General features: G+C 51.7%; 1 protein-coding gene across 1 annotated transcript in view; it reads right to left on the reverse strand.

The window, feature by feature from the left end:
* Positions 1-15,606, reverse strand: part of LRRC38 (leucine rich repeat containing 38) — a 37,200-nt gene extending 21,594 nt beyond the window's left edge. The window contains exon 1 of the mRNA XM_040263970.1: positions 14,961-15,606. Coding sequence (XP_040119904.1) covers positions 14,961-15,606 — 646 coding nt within the window. The remainder of the gene's footprint in view (positions 1-14,960) is intronic.
* Positions 15,607-21,046: the final 5,440 nt, after the last annotated feature.

The following is a 21,046-nucleotide window of genomic DNA, read 5'->3' on the forward strand; positions in this document are numbered from 1 at the left end:
TCTGGAAGCTCGGATTATGTGGGCTTGGGGGAGAGCCCCAAAAGACCAGTATCCTGGTTCAAAGGGAGCTGAACATGAATTGACACGGTGTTGTTGTTGTTGCTGCTGTTTAGTCACTAATTCATGTCCAATTCTTTGTAACCCTGTGGGACTGTAGCCCTGCCAGGCTCCTCTGTCCATGGGATTTTCCAGGCAAGAATATTGCAGTGGGTTGCCATTTCCTTCTCCAGGAGATCTTCCTGACCCAGGGATCGAACTCATGTTTCCTGCATTGGCAGGTGGATTCTTTACCACTAAGCCACCTGAACTGGACATACATGATACATTTTAGAAACCAGTTCTGATAGTTGGCAAGTGATCTGGTTTCCTACAGTGACTGGTATGAGCAGAGCCAGACCTGCAATAAGCAAGGGGCTAGGGGCTCTGAATTCCTCTCCAGCTGCATGACTTAAAAACTTTGTCTATTTAGGTTCAGAAAGGAGCATGGGCGAGGAAGGGAAAAAAAAGAAAGGTGGAGCAATTGGTCCAGACATCAAGACAGACACAGTCACTGGACTTCCAGCATGCTGGAGCTTCCTTCAAGACCTGCTTCTCTAGCCAGAGAACCAGGAGAAAATGAAAACAACCTCAGAAAGCCAGATTCAGAGGACTGAAGCACCGTGGGCAGAAATCTCACCCATTCCTTAATGCTCCCTTTAGCACCACCGACAAGTGGTCATTTGGTCTCTGCTTGAATGCCTCTAAGGATGGCAACTTCACTCTCTACCCAGGCAGCCCATTTGCAGAACCCTTACAGCTAGCTCTTCCTCCTTACAGTGCATCAAAATCAGTCTCCTTGTAGTTTGAAGCCACAGGTCCATCTTCTGAGGCCAAAACAAGTCTCCTACATTGCATGACAGCTCCTCAAACATCTGACAACAGGGATTATGTCCTTCCACATCTCTCCTTAGTTAAATATCCATCTTCCTATGTCAACATGGTCTTGCTGTCCAAATACAAAGAATATCTGCATCTTGTTAGAGACAGGAAGCCCAGGTAACTGCTCAGAAGCTGTAATTTGATGAGGCCTGGGGCTCTGACCTTCCCACCAGGCCTCCTCCATCTGAGCATCCCCGTGTCTGAAATTCTATGCAGACTATGCCTCCGTGGTAAGCAGAGGTCCCTCCCTTCTGCCTTTACTATGTCTATTCCTGGTTAACTCACAAATCACTAATATGTTGATGAGAATCAGTTTACCAAACTAGTTCATCTAAATAAGAGGGTGATCCTAGAGACTGCCTCCTCTCTGCTCTTCTCCCCTTTGCCTGGTGTTAGCACCCATCAATAAGCCATTCATTCATTCAACAAACACATACTAAGGGAACTTTCCAGGTGATCCAGCGGTTATGACTCCACACTCCCAATGCAGACGGCATGAGTTTGATCCCTGATCAGGGAACTAAGATCCCACATGTCGCACAGCACAGCCAAAAAAATAAAAAACATATTGAGTACCTAATACATGCCAGCCCTGGAGTAAAAACAGTGGAAAAAATAATTTGTGACTACATTTTAGTGAGGGGAAACGGACAGACCACAAGTCAATCAGTAAGATGTATTATGCAGCAGGAGGTGACAGGTGTAATAAAGAAAAAGGAGAGTAGGGAGAGAAAGATAGCTGGAGGTGGCAGGTCTCAGAGTTCACTGGGGCTGGGAGGAAAGGCTCCATGAGCATTTGAGCAAGCAGCTAAAAGGAGCCAGGGGGAACGTCATGTGGACATCAGGACAAGGGCAGTCCAGGTGGAGGGAACAGCAAGACTTTGAGGTAGGAATATGCCTGTGACGTTTGGGAAACAACACGGGGTCTGGGTGCCTGGACTAGAGTGAATGAAAGAAGAGTAGTAGGAAATGAGGCCAGAAAGAAAGGAGGTCAGATTGCAGAGAGGGTGGAGAAGCCCTTGGAAGAAACTTGGCTTCTAATCTCAGCAACATGGGAGTTACTGGAGAGTTCTGAGTGGAGGAAAGACACAACTTGATATCTGTCTGGCAAGCAGGGAGGTGTCATTGTTCCAGATAAAGTCTCAGAAGAGCCTAAAGTAGGAGGTGAACTTGTTTTCAACAGGGTTTCAACTAGGAAAAGGAGTAAGTCAAGGCTGTATATTGTCACCCTGCTTATTTAACTTACATGCAGAGTACATCATGAGAAACGCTGGACTAGAAGAAAAACAAGCTGGAATCAAGATTGCTGGGAGAAATATCAATAACCTCAGTTATGCAGATGACACCATCCTTATGGCAGAAAGTGAAAAGGAACTAAAAAGCCTCTTGATGAAAGTGAAGGAGGAGAGTGAAAAAGTTGGCTTAAAGCTCAACATTCAGAAAATGAAGATCATGGCATCCGGTCCCATCACTTCATGGCAAATAGATAGGGAAACAGTGGAAACAGTGTCAAACTTTATTTTGGGGGGCTCCAAAATCACTGCCGATGGTGATTGCAGCCATGAAATTAAAAGACGCTTACTCCTTGGAAGAAAAGTTATGACCAACCTAGATAGCATATTCAAAAGCAGAGACATTACTTTGCCGACTAAGGTCTGTCTAGTCAAGGCTATGGTTTTTCCTGTAGTCATGTACGGATGTGAGAGTTGGACTGTGAAGAAGGCTGAGCGATGAAGAATTAATGCTTTTGAACTGTGGTGTTGGAGAAGACTCTTGAGAGTCCCTTGGACTGCAAGGAAATCCAACCAATCCATTCTGAAGATCAGCCCTGGGATTTCTTTGGAAGGAATGATGTTAAAGCTGAAACTCCAGTACTTTGGCCACCTCATGGGAAGAGCTGACTCATTGGAAAAGACTCTGATGCTGGGAGGGATTGGAGGCAGGAGGAGAAGGGGACGACAGAGGATGAGATGGCTGGATGGCATCACTGACTCGATGGACGTGAGTCTGAGTGAACTCCAGGAGTTGGTGGTGGACAGGGAGGCCTGGCGTGCTGTGATTCATGGGGTCGCAAAGAGTCGGACACGACTGAGTGACTGAACTGAACTGAACTCTGACTTCCACTAATACATTCAAGTCACATTTGATTCAGCCAAGTTAAGATTCTGAGTTAGCAAGGCTCACTAAGTTTGGTCTAAGCCTAAAGCAGGAGCTGTGGACAAGAGAGTGGGTTTGTGCCTAAGGGACCTGTTCTGACATGAGATTTGAGAAGTCATGGAATGTTTAGTGACAAAGACCCCGGCTCATCTCTCCCTCTGTCACTTCTTGGCTGGTGACCTCAGCCAAGTTACATTAACCCATCTGTGCCTTGATGTTCTCATCTGTAAAATGGGGTAAGCCTGGCACTGACCTCTTTGAAAGACACTAGTAGACTTAGAGCTATACTGTCCACTACAGTGGCCACCAGCCACATGTTGAGAAATTGATCGCAGCTAGTCTGCACTGAGATGTGCTGTAACTATAAAACACACCCAGATTTTAAAGACTTTGTGTGAAATAAAGAATGGGAAAATAGCTCATGAATGAGTTTTCTTTTGATTACAAGTTGAAAGTATAACATTTTGGATATGTTGAATTAAAAAAAAATACCACTCAATTATATCTGCAATGACCCTTGTATTCATCATGATTTTTACATTCTATATTTTATTTAGCTTTGGCATCTTGGAGCCTTGCCACTTGGGGAAGGACTGCCACTCCCAGTGCTGGCCAGTTCCTAAATCCTTGCCAATGAGCACACTCTTGATATGCAAACCTACCAACCCCAGTTGATATCCCACCCACCTCTTTTGATCAGATTCTTGCAATCCCAGACTCTCATCTTCCTTCCCTAAAACACTGCAGGGCCAGGTACTATATAGCTAGGGATCATCCTTTTAATGAGAGCTTCCTGAAATTACTCAAACTAGCCAACCTTAAACCTGCCTCCTCTGCTTACCCCCCTCACCCATTCCTTCCTGCAAAAACCACAATAAAGACCCTCATCTGTTTTTCTTTTTACCTCATCTGCCTCCTGACCATCCCTGCTGCTTCCCCGTGTGGCCCTGCAAGGCTTCCATTTCTCCTGTTTCTAGACATCTGTGAGTATAAAACTTCATCCTTAGAGATAGTCATTTCAGGGGTCTTTCATGGCAGGGCAGTGGTTAAGACTCTGTTCTTCCAATGCTGGGAGCATAGGCTCAATCCCTGGTTGGGGAAGTAAGATTTCACATGCCGCACAGACAAAATAAATAAATAGCACCTAATTCTGGTTTTAAGACTCAAAAAAAAAAAAAAATCTAAATAGCTTTCCATGAGTAATTTTAAGACTATCAGGCTCCTCCGTCCATGGGATTTTCCAGGCAAGAGTGCTGGAATGGATTGCCATTTCCTTCTCCAATACATAATATAACACATGGGGAAAAAGCAAAGTAAAAAAAAAAGACAGTCATATCCATGTCTGCACACCCCTATTTTTTCCTAAAGCCCTTTTACATTAGGATTTCCCTGATGTTCCCAACAACCTCAGGGTTACAGATGAAGGAACCACATACCAGACAAGTTAGGTGACCTGCCCAGGTCAAGGACATGGCAGCAGGTGTCCTGACCTTCAGCTCTAAGTCCTCAGGCCCTGAACAGGACCATGTGACATCTTCGTTTCTGATGCAGATAATCATTCATGATTCTCTGTGCTTAGTCGCTCAGTTGTGTCCAACTCTTTGCAACCCCACAGACTGTAGCCTGCCAGGCTCCTCTGTCCATGGGGATTCTCCAGCCAAGAATACTGGAGTGGGTTGCACACGTTTCTCCAGGGGATCTTCCCAACCCAGGGATTGAACCCAGGGCTCACTCACTGCAGGTGGACTCTTTACCATCTGAGCCACCAGGGAAGCTTGTTAAAAAAAGATATCATCCCCTTTGTGTTTTGTGAAAAAGCAATGCCATTCTTTCTAATAATGTGGTGGGGGCAGGAGAAGAGAACATACTCTTGTACCTGCTGATTTGAAAGAGAGCTGCCAGGGTGGTGGGGCCAGTGTCAAGGGAGCCCGCCCAGGAGACCTTTGCTGAATGCTGGGGACAAGGGGCTGTCGGACCTTCTCATGCCATGACCTGGAGGAGGCTGGCTGGAGAGGGTGCAGAGCCAGCCAGAATCAGAGCTAGAAGAGGCCTTCCAGGTCATCCAGCTCCCTGGTCTGCAGCTGACAGAGGAACTCAGACACCACTACGTTCTGGGGAGTCTAGTCAGCGCAGAGCTCCAAGTTCTTTCTAATGTGCTTGTGGTTCTCCTTCTATCCCACCTCCTCTGAGGACTCCCACCTACAGCCCCCGGGGGCATCTGGGGTCACTGTTCATTATCGAGAGCAACTGAGAAAGAGGATGCGACTCAGGTCGACTGCTGGCCAACAAAGAAGTAGGGACAGGAACCAAATTCCTAGATCTCTGGTTTGGGTTCATGTCTGAGAAGCTGCCCCTTAATCCTGAGTGGCCCGCAGCTCCTTTGAGGTCCTGACTCCTGCCTCTGGCATTTATCCCCATGGCCAACCTGGAGGATGAAGGAGAAAAGGCACTGGAAGCTCTTTGTTGGGCACCTTCTGAAGCAGAGGAGACAGGCTGAGAGCCCCCGGGAGGACGTGCTGTGAACACACGGCTAATGTCCTTCTGCATGGATTGTGGACATCTGGGATTTAACAGGCAATGCTTAAATCCAGAGGGATTTGTAAGCCTGTTTGTCCACATTTCTATGAACTGGATAAGGAAGAAAACAACAGCTTCTATGTGTGGTGCTGGAGGAAGCTGTACTCTGAGCATCTTCATATGATGTCACTCAAGGTCAAAGGGCAGATGCCATCACCTGCATTTGACAGAGGGGACACCAGGACCCAGGTTCAGCTCACAGGAAGGCCGCCCAGAGTCATGCATGCCTAGCTCCATGCCTAGTGGGTGGTCTGCCCAGCCCCCATCCCTAAGCTCCGCCCCCAGAGCCTCCTCTCAGATCTGGAAATTGGAACCAGGACAGCACAGTCTCGCCTGGCCTCAGCTGGTCGCATGAATGGAGCAGCATATTATTTTGTCACACGGATGGAAAAAACTGAGAAAGCCTATTAATATATGAAGAGGAGACTAAAAGACGATGTGCGCAGAGGGACCTCTGCTCAATGTCACGTGCCAGTCTGGATGGGAGGGGAGTTTGGGGGAGAATGGATGCACATATATGTATGGCTGAGTCTCTTTGCTGCCCACCTGAAATTATCACAACATTGTTAACCGGCCACGTGTGCATGTGTGCTAAGTCGCTTCAGTCGTGTCCAATTCTTTGAGAGCCTGTGGACTGTAGCCTGCCAGGCTCCTCTGTCCATGGGATTCTCCAGAGTGGGTTGCCATGCCCTCCCCCAGAGGATCTTCCCAATCCAGGGATCAAACCTGTATCTCCGGCAACTCCTGCATTGCAGGCAGATTCTTTACCTCTGAGCCACCAGGGAAGCCCTTAATCGGCTACACGCGACTGTAAAATAAACAGTTAAAGAGAGATGGTGTGAGAAGCAGAGAGTGAAAGAGGGAGGTGCTGTGTGCCCTGCAGCCTCCTAGGTCTCACCCGCGAGCTCCCTGGGCCTGACTGTTTAGGACTTTGGGCTCCTGGTGACACCCACATCTTTACAAGACATCTTTCTGTTTGCTTGCGCCAGATGAAGCAGGTTTCTGATTCAGCAGGGTAAACAGATCTGTGCTCTCGGTGTCCTGAACCCTCTCCCCCAGCCACTCACACTGCACCTCGCCAGAGGAGAGGCTCACAGACTCCCCGGATGAAGGCGGCCCCGCTCTCTTGCCAGCACTGCTCTCACAGATGGGGTAGGTGCAGCTGGCCCCTCCCTCCTTCACAGCGACCCCCTGAGAGTTTGAGCAGGATCTGCTAATGGAGCCAAGAGAACCCCCACTCCAGGCCTCTGCCCCTGCTGAAAGGTGATCTGGGTGTCTTTGGCTGACCACAGGCGGGCAGGGGTTACTTGGTGGGGGTAAAAGCCAAGGGCAGTGACGTTGGCCTGTCCCCTGATGGCCCTTGTGACAGAGGCCCCAGGAGTGTGCATTCGTCCACTCCCACATGCCCGCGGCCCCTCAGAGCCCCTTCTATGCTGGGCAAGGCCCAGCTACTGGGGACGCTGCAGGGAACGTGTGGCTCTGGAGCTCATGCTTCTACAGCAACAAGACTCGTGACCAAGATAATGTGGACTCTATGCGCGTGATGCCACAGACACAAGGAGATACGATAACAGTGAGTGGGGTGGGGATGGTACTGTTTGGGTGGGGTGATCAGGGAAGGCCTCTCTGAGAAGGGGACATCTCATGGGGACCTGATAATGAGGGAGGCACAGCCATGGGAAGGTGGGACCGTCTCAGCAGGCGAGAAAGCCATAATTTAGGAGGTCCTGGTTGGTCACCAGTACCTGCTCTGTTCCCAGGACAGAGGAAGGCTGGTGTGGCTGGGCTGTGGATGGACCCTCTCAGGACACAGGAAAGAGCTGGTTTGTTCCAAGTGCAATGCAAGCCATCAGAAGGTTTCCAAACACGTCATTTAATGCACCAACTGGAGAAAAAGAAACACTTTGTGCCCTCAAAACTGGCCAGACCTGCAAATTGGCAGATCGAGCAGTGATCGTAGAGGTAATACAGGATCCAATCAGGTTGCACAGGCCAGCCTCCCAATGCAGCCTCGAGGCCCAGAGGGTTGGAGGCTGGAAGGTCAAGTAGGAACCAGAAAGGCAGAGAAGTAGAGATCAGGATGGGAAGGTGGGGGGTGGGGTTGGGGAGAGATTGGGGAAGTGGCTGGCACAGCTTGGTGAAGACCTGAGGGCAGGAGCCCAGAACAGTCCCAGGACTGGAGTGATACTCTCTGCTGTGATCTTACAGAGACGGTGTTCAGGATACAATTTGACTCAAGTAACCACGAACACACCCGATTCAGGTCTTCATGACAACCAGCCTACATGGAGGTCCTTCTGGGCCACCATCACACTGCCAGCCTGGGGGTGACAAGGCCAGCCAAGCACCTCATTCTCAGCTACATCGGGGACCACAGGATTCTGGGACAGTGGGCAATGGACAGCCACTTGGCTGAAAGGCCTAAATCTTACGGGATCTGAGACAGCTGGCAGCTGGCCAGCTTCAGGTAACAGTGCCATTGGCCTCTCCAGAGCAAACTGCCAACTGCTCACCCAGCGCTGTCCAAGCCAGGCAGAGAGGCAGGTCCTCTGACCCACTGGCCCAACAATGAGGTTGCCCTTTGAGTTAATTGATAGAGCACCCCAACTTCCCAGGTGGCTCAGAAGTAAAGAATCAACCTGTGATGCAGGAGGCACAAGGTCAATCCCTGGGGCGGGAAGATTCCCCAGGGAAGGGAATGGCAACCCACCCCAGTATTCTTGCCTGGAAAATCCCAAGGACAGAGGAGCCTGGCGGGCTACAGTCCATGGGCTCACAAAGAGTCGAACACGACTTAGTAACTAAACAGCAACAGCAGCAGGATGAAGGTGTCATTTCCAGAAAGATCCAGCATTGGGACAGAGTAGCAGGACCGGGTGGGGCGCTCCAGCAAGAAAAGAGACAAGAGGTTGTCTTGGGTCATGTCTGCAGCCGACTCTCCCCGGAACTCCAGAGCGCAGTGCCCATAAAAGCTGACACCCAGCCAGGACACTGGGGATGCTGAAAGGTGACACTGAGGACTCAACTCTAATTAGGAGACAAGTTAGAAATACAAGCGCCTGTGGCACCAGGACACGTACAGACCTGTCAACAGCGGGAGGCAGGCCACTTGAAAGAGCGAGGGAGACCTCGATCTACATCTGCCAGGAACGTGGTTCTCTTAGGTGTATAAGCACAAGGAAAACGTGCACTCTATGCGTGTCTGCTAAGTTGCTTCAGTTGCGTCCAACTCTTTGCCACCCCATGGCCTGTAGCCCACGAGGCTCCTCTCTCCATGGGATTCTCCAGAGTGGGTTGCCATGCCCTCCTCTAGGGGATCTTCCCAACCAGGGATCGAACCTGTGTCTCACGTCTCCTGCATTGGCAGGCAGGTTCTTAACCACTAGCATCACTTGGGAAGCCCCAGTAAGATGTGTGTGTGTATGCTTAGTCTCAGTTGTGTCCGACTCTTTGCGACCCCATAGGCTGTAGCCCAGCAGGCTCCTCTGTCCATGGGACTTCCCAGGTAAGATTATTGAAGTGGGTTGCTTTTCCTACTCCAGAGGATCTTCCCAACCCAGGGATCAAACCTGCATCTCCTGTGTCTCCTGCATTGGCATACAGATTCTTTACCACTGAGCCACGATTCCTCATACTCATTGGCCTTTCCTGTCCTAGACTCCAGGAGCAAGGCTGGGTCACATAGGATGAACTGTGAGCCCAGAAAACCAGGCTTCCTAGGTGCTCTTACCCCCTCCCTACCACACAGAGACTGAGGCCCCTGGATTCTAGCTGTGAGGTCTCTGGAGGGGCCTGATCTTCCCCGGCCTCAGCTTCCTAACCTTTAAGACACAGGCCATCTTCCCTTCCCTTGAAACCATAGAATTTTAGAGTTGGAAGGAACCTTAAAATCCTCCCACTCACATGCCTTTGTTTATAAAAGAAAAATCTGAGGCACAGAGAGACAGGAAAGTCCTACAACATCACACAGCATTTCCACAGCTGCCACACAAAGCCTGCTCCCTCCAGCAGCGGTTTTCAAGCTTAGAGAGAGTGTGCACTGCAAGCCCCTTTCAGGGAATGTTGTTGTTTAGTCACTAAGTCATGTCCAATTCTGCAACCCCATATACTGTCGCCTGGCAAGCTTCTCTGTCCATGGGGATTATCCAGGCAAGAATACTGGAGTGGGTTGCCATTTCCTTCTCCAGGGGATCTTCCTGACCCTGTGATCAAACCCAGTTCTCCAACACTTCAGGGTGATTCTTTACCACTGAGCCACCTGGGAAGCCCTTCAGGAGGTGGCAGCACCTGAAATGCAGATGCCCAGGCCTCGTGCACCAGGCCAACATTCAGTGGGTCTGGGGGCCCAGGAATCTGCATGTCAAACAAACTCCCCAGGGATCAGCACACAGAGGCTCCTCACCACCTGTGTGTTTTCATTTCCAACCACCTCGTTGGGCTGCTGTGAACAGAAGACAAGGGGAGGGACTGAAGGACTTTAAAGATGACCATCTTCCAAGGAGGGTGCTGTCCTGCCACTTCCCTGTCTCCCAGACCCTCCCCTTCTCTCCCTCTCTACCCCACTGTCACCTGAGTGAGTTCCCATGTCTGTATCTTCCAGGTCCGGAGCTCCTTTGAGTCTGCAGGTGGACTCAAAGAAGGATGGTCACTGTTCCCTTGAGGGCACAGTGTCCTACCTGGCCCAGAACCTACTGGCTCCTGGGAGAACCACCAGACCTGGAGCGGAATCTGGGGCTGGAAGGGCATCCAGCTGTCCCCCAGGGGAGTCAGGGACGGTAGAATAGAGCAGGCGCTATTCCCGCCCTCCTGTTCTAGCCCATCACAAAGAGTTAGGAGTGGAGTCAGATCCCTGAGTGCGTGCTTATGTCAGCCACTAACAACGTGATCTTGTGCAAACCACTTCTTTTCTTTGCACCTCATACCCAGTGGCCAGTTGAGGGTAAAGGTAACTTGCCAGGCACGGGTATTTTATTTAAAAAAAGACAGCCCTGGTAAACCACAAACTGCTACCAGAAGGTAGTGAAAGTGAAAGTTGCTCAGTTGTGTCTGTCTCTTTGCCACCCCACGGACTATACAGTCCATGGGATTCTCCAGGCCAGAATATTGGAGTGGGTAGCCTTTCCCTTCTCTAGGGGATCTTCCCAACCCAGGGATCAAACCCAAGTCTCCCTCATTGCCAGCGGATTCTTTACCAGCTGAACCACAAGAGAAGCCCAAGAATACTGGAGTGGGTAGCCTATCCCTTTCTCCAGGGGATCTTCCCAACCCAGGAATCGAACCAGGGTCTCCTGCATTGCAGGTGGATTCTTTACCAGCTAAGCTATCAGGGAAGCCAATTGATAAAACACAGGATGGCCAGTGATGTGAATTTCAAAAAACAACAAATAATTCTATGTGTGCGAATATCCCAAATGTTGCACAGAACATACTTATATTAAAATGTTATGCATTGTTTACCTGAAATTCAGAGTGAATTAGCATCCTGGGATTTTGTTTGTTTTCTTGCTTGGGGTTTGTTTGCTTGCTTGTTGTTACCAAGTTGGCCGGTGGGCCTTCCTTCAGATCCAGCCCCAGCAGGCCGGCTCCCCCAGACCCCTCTGCCCCTGAAAGCAGAGCCCTGCAGGAGTCTGCACAGAGGGGACCGGCCAACCCCGTGGTGTTCCACCAGTGACCAAGCGCTCCCATCCGCGCAGAGGTTCACCTGGCAGGCATCATGTTTTTGCGCTGTCAGAGCTTGTAAAGGTCACTGGTTCTGCCTGGTTCGCTTTCTGGAGGAGGAAGGGGCAGAGGAGGTGATGGCAAGGGCTTTGCTGGGAGGGGGGCACGTCTCTGCTCTTTCCTCTGAATTCTCCTACTTAGGCCCTACCTAGAAACCTCTAGAACCTGTGCCCCAAGGCGCCTAGTTTCCTTGGCAGGAAGTGGATGGACTCCAACTTCCAGGAGGCCAGGAGCCAAGAGGTCCTGATGCACCCCCCTTCATCTGTATTTAACTCTCTGTATGACCTTGGGCAAGTCACTCCCATCAGCTCTCCAGGCCTTCTGGACAAAACAGGGTAATAACAGTATTAATGCTTATTGGTAGTTCTCATGTATCAGGCACTGTTCTAAGTACCTTGTAGATCCATAGTTCCCAATCTTTTTGACACCAGGGACCAGTTTCACGGAAGACAATTTATCCACAGACCAGAGGGCAGGGGATGGGGTGGTTTGGGGATGATTCGAGCGCATTTACATTTATTGTGCGCTTTATTTCTATTATTATGACATCAGTTCCACCTCAGATCATCAGGCATTAGATCTCCGAGGCTGGGGACCCTGTTGTACTGGCTACCTTTCTCACCTTCCCCACAGCCCTGTGACGTGGGAACTAGCATGATTCACATTTTACAGGAGAGGAAACTGGAAGGCAGAAGCACACACAGCTAGTGAGAGGGAGAGACAGCATCTGAGCCAAGCAGGTCTGGGCTGGAGCCTGCGCTCTCAGCCCCTCACTAGATGCCTCTGTGAAATATGAGAGGCCCGAATGCATGAGGAGAAGGGAAAGGAGTGATTCATTCCTGACCATCACCTACTCCTTGCTAAAATCACTGTGCTCTTGACAGAGAGGACCTCACACAACCCTCGCCGCAAACCTGCTATCGGATTCTGTTCTTCAGTCTGAAGTTAGGGCAGGGAAACGGAGGCACAGAGAGATCTGGGACTTGCCGAGGGTCACAATCGGAGTCCACATCAGAACCCAGCTCTCTCACCTCAACGCCTAGACTAGGTGCTCCACACTCACCCACCCACCCCACCCCCTGCCCCGCTCTGGTTCACAGAGCTTAAGACTCTGCTCTGGCCACAGGCCACGGGCAGTGAGGTCACAGATGTTCTCGGTACTTCACCCCATGAAATGCCAGGAGCCCCCAAGCTGTCCTCCTGCTGCCTCCATCTTCCCTCCCTGAATGAGACCAACCCTCCACCGGGGCCTGGACACTCTTCCTTGCTCTAGACCTGTCCATCCTTAACCCCCAGGTCTCCATCTGGTGGCTCTTTGCTTTCCTATATTATGGACAAGAGGAAGAATAACATTTGCGATTCTTGCGTGCTCATAGGTGCTCAGATGCCTCATCGTGTCTGACTCTGTGCAACCCCATGGACGTCAGCCCTCCAGGCTCCTCTGTCCATGGAATTTTCCAGGCAAGAATACTAGAGGGGGTTGCCATTTCCTACTCCAGGGGATTTTCCCTACCCAGGGATTGAACCCACTTCGCCCATGTAGCCTGCATTGGCAAGCAGATTCTCTACCTCTGAGCCACCTGGAAAGCCCTTTCTATTTTTACTGCTCATTCATTTACCCACATTAAATCACTCTGATACTGACAATCACCAGTCAGACATATTGGTCAGCATTCCTGTGTGTCAGTTTCACACAGAAGAAAGAGGAGGGAGGCTCAAAGAACTTAAGTGACCTGCCCAGAGTCACTCAGCTTTTAAGCCAGATCTCCAATCTATGCCTTCCAAATTCAGGGCTCTATAGAGACCTCAGAGGTCAATTAAAGTACTTGAGAAGTGAAAAAACTGAGACCCAGACAGGACACATGTCCTGGTCAAGGTCACAGCCATCCATGGCAGAACTGAGACTGAACTTCACAGCTCCTGACCCATAACACCAAGTCCTCATGTGAATAACAGTGGGAACCAATTATACTCCCTCAGCTGACAATGGGGGTTCATGATGCCAACACCACCGAGAAGCAAAGGCAGAAGCTATTAAAACCAGGGTGAACCCCCATTCCACAATGAGGTCTGCACCTGGACCTCCCTGTCTCCAGGACAGTCTTCTGGTGGGGAGGGTCTGGGGAGCCAGACAGCAAATGAAGGCAAAGTGTAAAGCTGGGGGACTCTGCACCTTACACGTCAGGTCTTTTTAGAACTTGCTGGTGTGGGAGAGCCAGCCTGGGCTGAAAGTGTCAGCTCAGGAGAGAAATGATTGCCTGGGATGTGTGTTTAGTGACAGTACGGAATGAATAAGTGAGCACAGGAATTCAGGACATAGATGAGCAGCATCCTTGAATTCTCAATAAATGGAAATATATATATATATATATTTCTCAAAGATAAATCCACATCAATGTCACCTTTTTTACTGTGGGTCTTAGCTCTGCTTCCTATTCTGCCAAGCCCTCAGGGGCAAGGTGGGAGGCAGAGTCTGGCTCTGAGGGCTCGCTGCTGGGACCACACTCACATGCTCACCAGTGGAAGCCTGGAATCCACTGAAGGTAAGGACAGTCCACCTGCTCAGGGCTCATCCTTATGGATGCTGGGGTCTCCTCTTCTCAGTTCTGCCTTTGCCTCCTTCCTCCTGGCCTTCACAGGGCCCCTTACCTACTGTGCCCTTATGTTCCTGTCTGCCAGCTGGGCACATATGTCTATGTCACCAACAGAAAAAGTGCACCAGGCAAGCAAAAGGTGTCCCAGCCCAGGAGATTTTTGTTCAGCAATTTCACATCTGGGCTGAAAAGCTACTGCAAATCTTTACTGCACCACTGGCTCTTTGCAGGCTGCTCTTATTCCTCACCAGGAATATTCCTTACCCCTTTTAGACAGAAGAGCAAATTGGCAGCTGAGAAATCAAAACCAGCTCAGGCTCCAGAAGCTATTAGAGAGCTCCTAGAACTGGTGCGCTCTCTCTCCATGTTCAGGGTACTGAGAACGGTGCTGAGTCGATGCTCACACAGTAGGGAGTCTTCCACTTAGGAGGGGCCCAGAAATAAGGCACATCCATCATTGATATTTTTGTTGTTTGGTCCTGTCCAACTCTTTTGCGACCCCATGGACTCCTCTGTCCATGGGATTTCCCCGAAAAGAATACTGGAGTGGGTTGCCATTTTCTTCTCCAGGGTATCTTTCCCACCCAGAGATCAAACTTGGATTCTTTACCACTGAGCCACCTAGGCAGCCCTACATCCACCAGTGCTAGGAGCCAAAGCCCCAGGAGACAATCTGGGAAACCCAGGTTCCAAACATTGTTGGAGGTAAACAAAGGGAAAAGCATAGCAACAAGGCCCAGAAATTCCAGAGAATTCCAAATGTGTCCCTCCCCACTCTCCTTCTCTAGGAGAGTCCCAGGAAAAGTTCGGGCTGGGAACGTGCGAGGATTACACCCGGAGCAGCTCTCATTCAGGGCAGTGGCCATGAGCGACCAGGTCTCTAATGCCGGTCTCTGCCCCAGAGGGCTGCGCCGAGGCTATCCGGCTGTCGCAGCCTCTCCCCAAGCTGTCCCTCCGTAACCCCACCCCCACCCCAGCTCCCCCGCGCAGACTCACCTTTGGGCAGCTTGGACACATTCTCCTGGATCCAGGAGAAGAGGTGGGCGAAGTCGCAGTCGCAGAGCCAGGGGTTCCCGTCGAGGCGCAGGGTGCGCAGCGCGGGGAGCGCAGTCAGGGCGGCCACGTTGAGGCTGCGCAGGTTGTTGTCGTTGAGCTCCAGCACCTGCAGCGACTCCAGGGTCTCGAAGGCGGCCTCGTGCACACCAGCCAGGTTGTTGTTGGCCAGGCTTAGCTTGACCAGCCTCCCGGCCGAGCGGAAGGCGCCGGCGCCCAGCTGGGTCAGGTTGTTGTAGCTGAGGTCGAGGAACGCGAGCTTGGCCGAGCCGCTGAATGTACCCTCCTCCAGCGAGCGCAGCGAGTTGTTCCTGAAGTCCAGGTAGACCAGGTCGCCGTAGAAGATGAAGAAGTCCTCGGGGATGTGCTGGATGCGGTTACCAGCCACCAGCAGTTTGCGCACGTCCAGGGGGAAGGGATCAGGCACGCTGGGCAGTCCGCGGTCGCGGCAGTCCACGGTGTGCGGGTCGGTGCAGGCGCAGCCCGCGGGGCACCCGTGTCCGGGCCGGAGCAGCAGCAGGAAGCTAAAGAGCCCCAGCGCCGCGGCGGCGGCGCCGGTGGGGGCGCGGGCGGCGGCGCGGGGGCTCATGGCCTGGACCCGCGCGAACGGCGGCGACGCGGACGCGACTCTGGGGCTGAGCCCTGGCGCGCGGCGGCTCGCGGGACCCCGGAGGCCGGGCGCGGGGAGGACGTGCGCCCGGGAGCGCTGGGGCGATGGAGCGCAGCGCGGACCTACCCGGGGAGCCCGAGTGGCCGGGGCGGAGGTGGGGGAACGCGGGACCGGGGAGGGAGGGGCGACGGACTCGCGAAGGATTTACCCGAACAGGAAATTAACCCGCTGGAAAATCCCGGAGGAGAGGCGGGAGTGCTAAGGGTAGCGGAGTGGCCGTCGCCAAACGCGGCCCCGCCCGGGCAGCTTCTTTCCGTCACCGGGAGATAAGACCTGTCGCGCAGACTTGGCGCGGGACACTCGACGACCAAGTTCAATTCCCACGCGCCCCCAACCCCAGTGGATTTCTGAGGGCGTGTCGGGAGTGTGCCACCCGCCCCCCTGCCCCGCGCCCGCCAGGTGCCAAAGCGCGCTCCCCGCGCGCCACCCCTGCTGCAAACGGGAGCGCGACCTGGGTCCCTCTGGCACTGCGCCCGGTGCAATTCTGGCAGGCTCTCGCGGGGCCGTGCCCGGGTCTGCCGAGCCGGCATTGGGCGGGGCTCCAGCGGGCTCCAGGGAGCTTCAGGGTGGTTGACCTTCCTACCTCGTTTCCTCCGCCGGCACTTAACCCCTCTCACGGAGGCTGGCGGGGTCAACCGAGGCGGGCGCTGCCAGGGCCCCCGCTGTGGCCCGAAGGAAAGCCAGGGCCAGTCAGCAGTTTCCACGCTGGCCCGAGTGTGTAGGGGACCTGGCAGCCACCGGGCGCGGATCTTCTGCTGGTCTAACCAAGGCCTAACCGAGAGGCCGCCTGGCCTGGGCTCAGAGGCCCGGGTTTCCAGTTGTGTGGCCCCAGTACCTGTACTTCCTCCTCTCTGGACCCCTTGCACCCCGTCTGTCAAATGGGAGACAGTAATATGTATGACTCCAGCTTGAGGGGAGGAAGACAGAGTCAAGAGAAAGAGTTTAAGGATGAGCTCTTCACTGGTAATTTCTACCCTCTCCCCAGCAAAACCCCAGCTTTTGTCCCCAAGGAAGGTGGTCAGAGAGGACAGCAAGTTGTATGTGAGTCTAGCCCTTGTCACTTCACTCACCCCTCAAATCAAACTCCCTTCCCTCTCCAGCCCCATTTTAGAAACTTTTCTAAGGAGAAGTCCTCACAGAGCCACCAAGAGATGGTTCTGCTGTTGGCTATTTTGGTCCAAATGTCCTGTAATTGATAAGATCTCACTGGACCAAAATAACCTAGCAACAGCTGTTGGGCAGCAGGCCCCCAATACCCTGCCCTGGGCCCTGGCCCCTGGCCCCACACAGATTGGTGGAGGCTTGAATTCTGAAGCCGCAAAGCAAAGCCCTTGGCCTTTATCCAAAGGTATGTGAGGCCCGATGCTTTCCGATGGATCAAAACCCTGAGCCTCTGGGACTGAGCCAAGTGCTCAACAGAGAATGAGTGTTTGCAGGAGCCCTGGGAGAGGAGGGGTACAGAGCCCTGGGGGAGGCGTTAAGACACTTGGGGTCCTGTTTACACCCCCAGCCTCCATGCCAGACCTCCTGAGTTTCCTGTCTGTCCCCACTCTCTTGGGGTCCCCAGTTTGTCTTTGTCATCCCCAGCTCCAAGAGCTCAGCCCCCACTCTGGTCTGTGGCTGTATTAATGATGCATTATTGCAGTGTCAAAGCAAAGGCCAGTGACAGAACAAACAGGTCACCCCATTGCAACTATCCATGAGCACTCTGGAAGCATCTGCTACACCCTCCACTCCTCGAACCTCAAGCTCAGCTCTGATTCCTCACTCCAGTATAGAGGGGAACCTATTTCTTACTGGTTTGAACCCCTAGCATCACTGCTACAGGGACCTGCATTTGACTGGGCTGCCATTTTGCATGCATGCACCCATATGCCTGTGGGTCTGAGTGTGTATCAACCTTCCCTGCCAATTGATCTGGTTGGCTGGAGCCCTGGCCTGAATGTCAAGCTCCTGGACTTGGTCCTGGCCCCACTACTGGCTATAGAACTTTCCACAGGCTGCTCGATCTCTCTGGGGGAATACTACCCAGCCTGGGATCCCTGAAGATCAACTCTGCAGATTTCAAAAACTCTGGTGAAAATTGAGCCTTTATCTATGAGGAGGTCACCCAGAGCAAATGCCACAGTTCTTGGCAATGGAGTCAGTGATAGCCCTAGTTCTTTTGCACTGAGCAGAAACTGGTGACTTTGATTAATGGAAACAGATAAATTTCTACCTAATAAATGCAAAGCCTTTAGTAAGGGCCTGCAAAACGGGGATGTGCGGTGGTAAGATAATAAAAGAGTCCTTGGTAAGGAGAACGTTGAGAAAGGACACTCTTGGCCTTGACTGCCTCCTCTTGAAACTGGAGAGAAAATGCCTTCCCTCTCCCCTTCCACAGCCGATGTGAAGGCCACTTGGGGAAATATTGGTTTGGAACGTGAGCTGGAAAGTGTTTGGAGAGACAGTGCATATAAAAATGGCCATAAGTCTTGCTGTGGCAGGAACTCCTTGCTTCTTGCTTTGAGTGTCCCCCAAGGTGCCTTGAATTTAAATCAAAAGCCATTTTTCATGAATAACAGCAGGAACAGACATGACTAGAGTTCGTGGGGTGCAGGGAGCCCCTCCCCATATTCCAGGACTCTCTTTCCTTGGGAAAATGCAAGGTTTGCCACCTCTGATGTTCCCCCAGCAAGGAAAACATAGCTGTGACCTCAGCAAGGTCACACCGTGAGTCGGTGATAGTTGTTGGAAATAGAACAGAGGCAGCCATCTCCCTCGCTCCCTCTCCTTGAAGGGGGCCTCTTACAACCCCAGGAAAAAGCACTGCAAGTGATATGGACAGACCTTCAGAGACTCGGTTTGTCAACTCCCTTTCTATATTTATTCCCAGAGTCAACACACTTTGTGATTCCTGATCAAGAGGTTCAAAACAGGGGGACAAATACCCAAGGTATCGCTCATGTTTTCAAAACCTGATGTCACAGTTTCCCCAAGTCACCAAGCAGAAACCCTGGCTCCTCTTCTGAGCTCCCCAAGCTACAGAGCACTTCCTATAAGTGGCCCCTGGTCTGACTCCCCCTGAAATTGGGCCTTGGGAGCTATGTAAGTGGGCTTTCCTGGTGGCTCAGGCAGTAAAGAATCTGCCTGCAATGCAGAGGACCTAGGTTCATTCCCTGAGTTGGGAAGATACCATGGAGAAGGGAATGGCAACCCACTCCAGTATTCTTGCCTGGAGAATTCCATGGACAGAGGAGCCTGGCAGGCTACAGTCCATGGGGTCACAAAAGAGTCAGACACAACTAAGCAACTATAATGTGGGTGGGGTCCCAAGGAAATCCCCCACATGGTATCTTGTCCCTAAGCAAAAACCATCTGGTTCTGTATCTAGTCAAGGCTATGGTTTTTCCAGTGGTCATGTATGGATGTGAGAGTTGGACTGTGAAGAAAGCTGAGTGCCAAAGAACTGATGCTTTTGAACTGTGGTGTTGGAGAAGACTCTTGACAGTCCCTTGACTGCAAGGAGATCCAACCAGTCCATTCTGAAGGAGATCAGCCCTGGGATTTCTTTGGAAGGAATGATGCTAAAGCTGAAACTCCAGTACTTTGGCCACCTCATGCGAAGAGTTGACTCATTGCAAAAGACTCTGATGCTGGGAGGGATTGGAGGCAGGAGGAGAAGGGGACGATAGAGGATGAGATGGCTGGATGGCATCACTGACTCGATGGACGTGAGTCTGAGTGAACTCTGGGAGTTGGTGATGGACAGGGAGGCCTGGTGTGCTGCGATCATGGGGTCACAAAGAGTCGGACACGACTGAGCGACTGAACTGACTGACTGACTGACTGTGTAATCAGCCCTCTTGGTTGCCAGACTGACCTCTACATTTGTCCAAATCCTAGGCCCTAAATTGTTAACAAGATGATCCCAGTATGGTATGTGCTGGAGTCTGAATTTGGGTACAGGTGCTAGGTTTGATGGCACCCCACTCCAGTACTCTTGCCTGGAAAATCCCATGGATGGAGGAGGCTGGTGGGCTGCAGTCCGTGGGGTCGCAAAGAGTCCGACACGACAGAGCGATTTCCCTTTCACTTTTCCCTTTCACACATTGGAGAAGGAAATGGCAACCCACTCCAGTATTCTTGCCTGGAGAATCCCAGGGACAAGGAAGCCTGGTGGGCTGCCGTCTATGGGGTCGCACAGAGTCGGACATGACTGAAGCGACTTAGCAGCAGCAGCAGCAGCTAGGTTTGAATGATAAGAGCGTGGCTGCTGTTTGGTGATGTCATTTGGGTTACTGGCATGTATCACCTCTGATGAACGCCTGGCTGACCTGGCACCCCCTGGACCCCAAGAATGGAGATGTGCCCTGGCCCTTTGCCTGGGGGCAGGCTGACTCCAGAGAACTGGCTTTCTGCCCCAGGACATTGCTGTGTATCTGTGCCCCCATTAAGGGTCTAACACCAAGCTCTTCTTTGTTCCCACCCGCTGCCCTTCCTAGCTATCACCACCAGGGGACACCATCCACCGCTTGTATGGGTGAAAGCTGAACCTTTACTCTCAAGGCACCAGCTGTGTCCTCGGTTAGTTTGGGGTGGTGAGAGGAACAGTAAAACTTGCTTTTGTTTTGCTCCTCTCTGGCAAGGCTGGACCCACTTTTTGGAGGAAAAGCTCTTGCCCCTGTTTCACCCCTGGAACTGGGAAACGGATCCTTAACCAGTCTCAGTGGGAGACAGATGGTGCTTGTGGTGGTTGTTATTTAGTCGCTAAGTCATGTCCGACTCTTTGGAATCCCTGGGTCTGGAAGATCCCCAGGAGAAGGAATTGGCAACCCACCTCAGTCTTCTCGCCTGAGAAATCCCACGGACAGGGATGGTTGTGGTTAAGAACATGGATTTGGAGTCACAGTCGGGTCAAACTTGGCTCTCTTGTTCCCTGGCTCGGTCACCTCTGGCAAGTTGCTTCATTTCTCTAAGCCTCAGTTATCCTATCAATGAAATGGGATAACACTAGTGCCTACTTCACTGGGTTGTTATGAGGATTAAATGGCATATCTGTGGAGTGCTTAGCAGTGAGTTTGACATGACAAATGGCCACTTAATTATCTATTTATTTATTTTTTCACCGATAGCACATAAATATTTAATGGAGGTGGTATTCTTTAGTTAAAGAATAAAAGTGTTTGTCTGAAATATATTTGCCTCTGTGTGTGTGTGTGTGTGTGCACGTGCAGTTGTGTCCAACTCTTGGCGACCCCATGGACTGTACCTGGCCAGACTCCTCTGTCCATGAGATTCTCCAGACAAGAATACTGGAGTGGGTTATGTTTTCCTACCCCAAGGGATCTTCCTGACCCAGGGATCGAACCTGCATCTC

The sequence above is a fragment of the Oryx dammah genome, unplaced genomic scaffold (assembly GCF_014754425.2).
Source record: "Oryx dammah isolate SB20612 unplaced genomic scaffold, SCBI_Odam_1.1 HiC_scaffold_21, whole genome shotgun sequence".
In the NCBI taxonomy this organism is placed as follows: Eukaryota; Metazoa; Chordata; class Mammalia; order Artiodactyla; family Bovidae; genus Oryx; species Oryx dammah.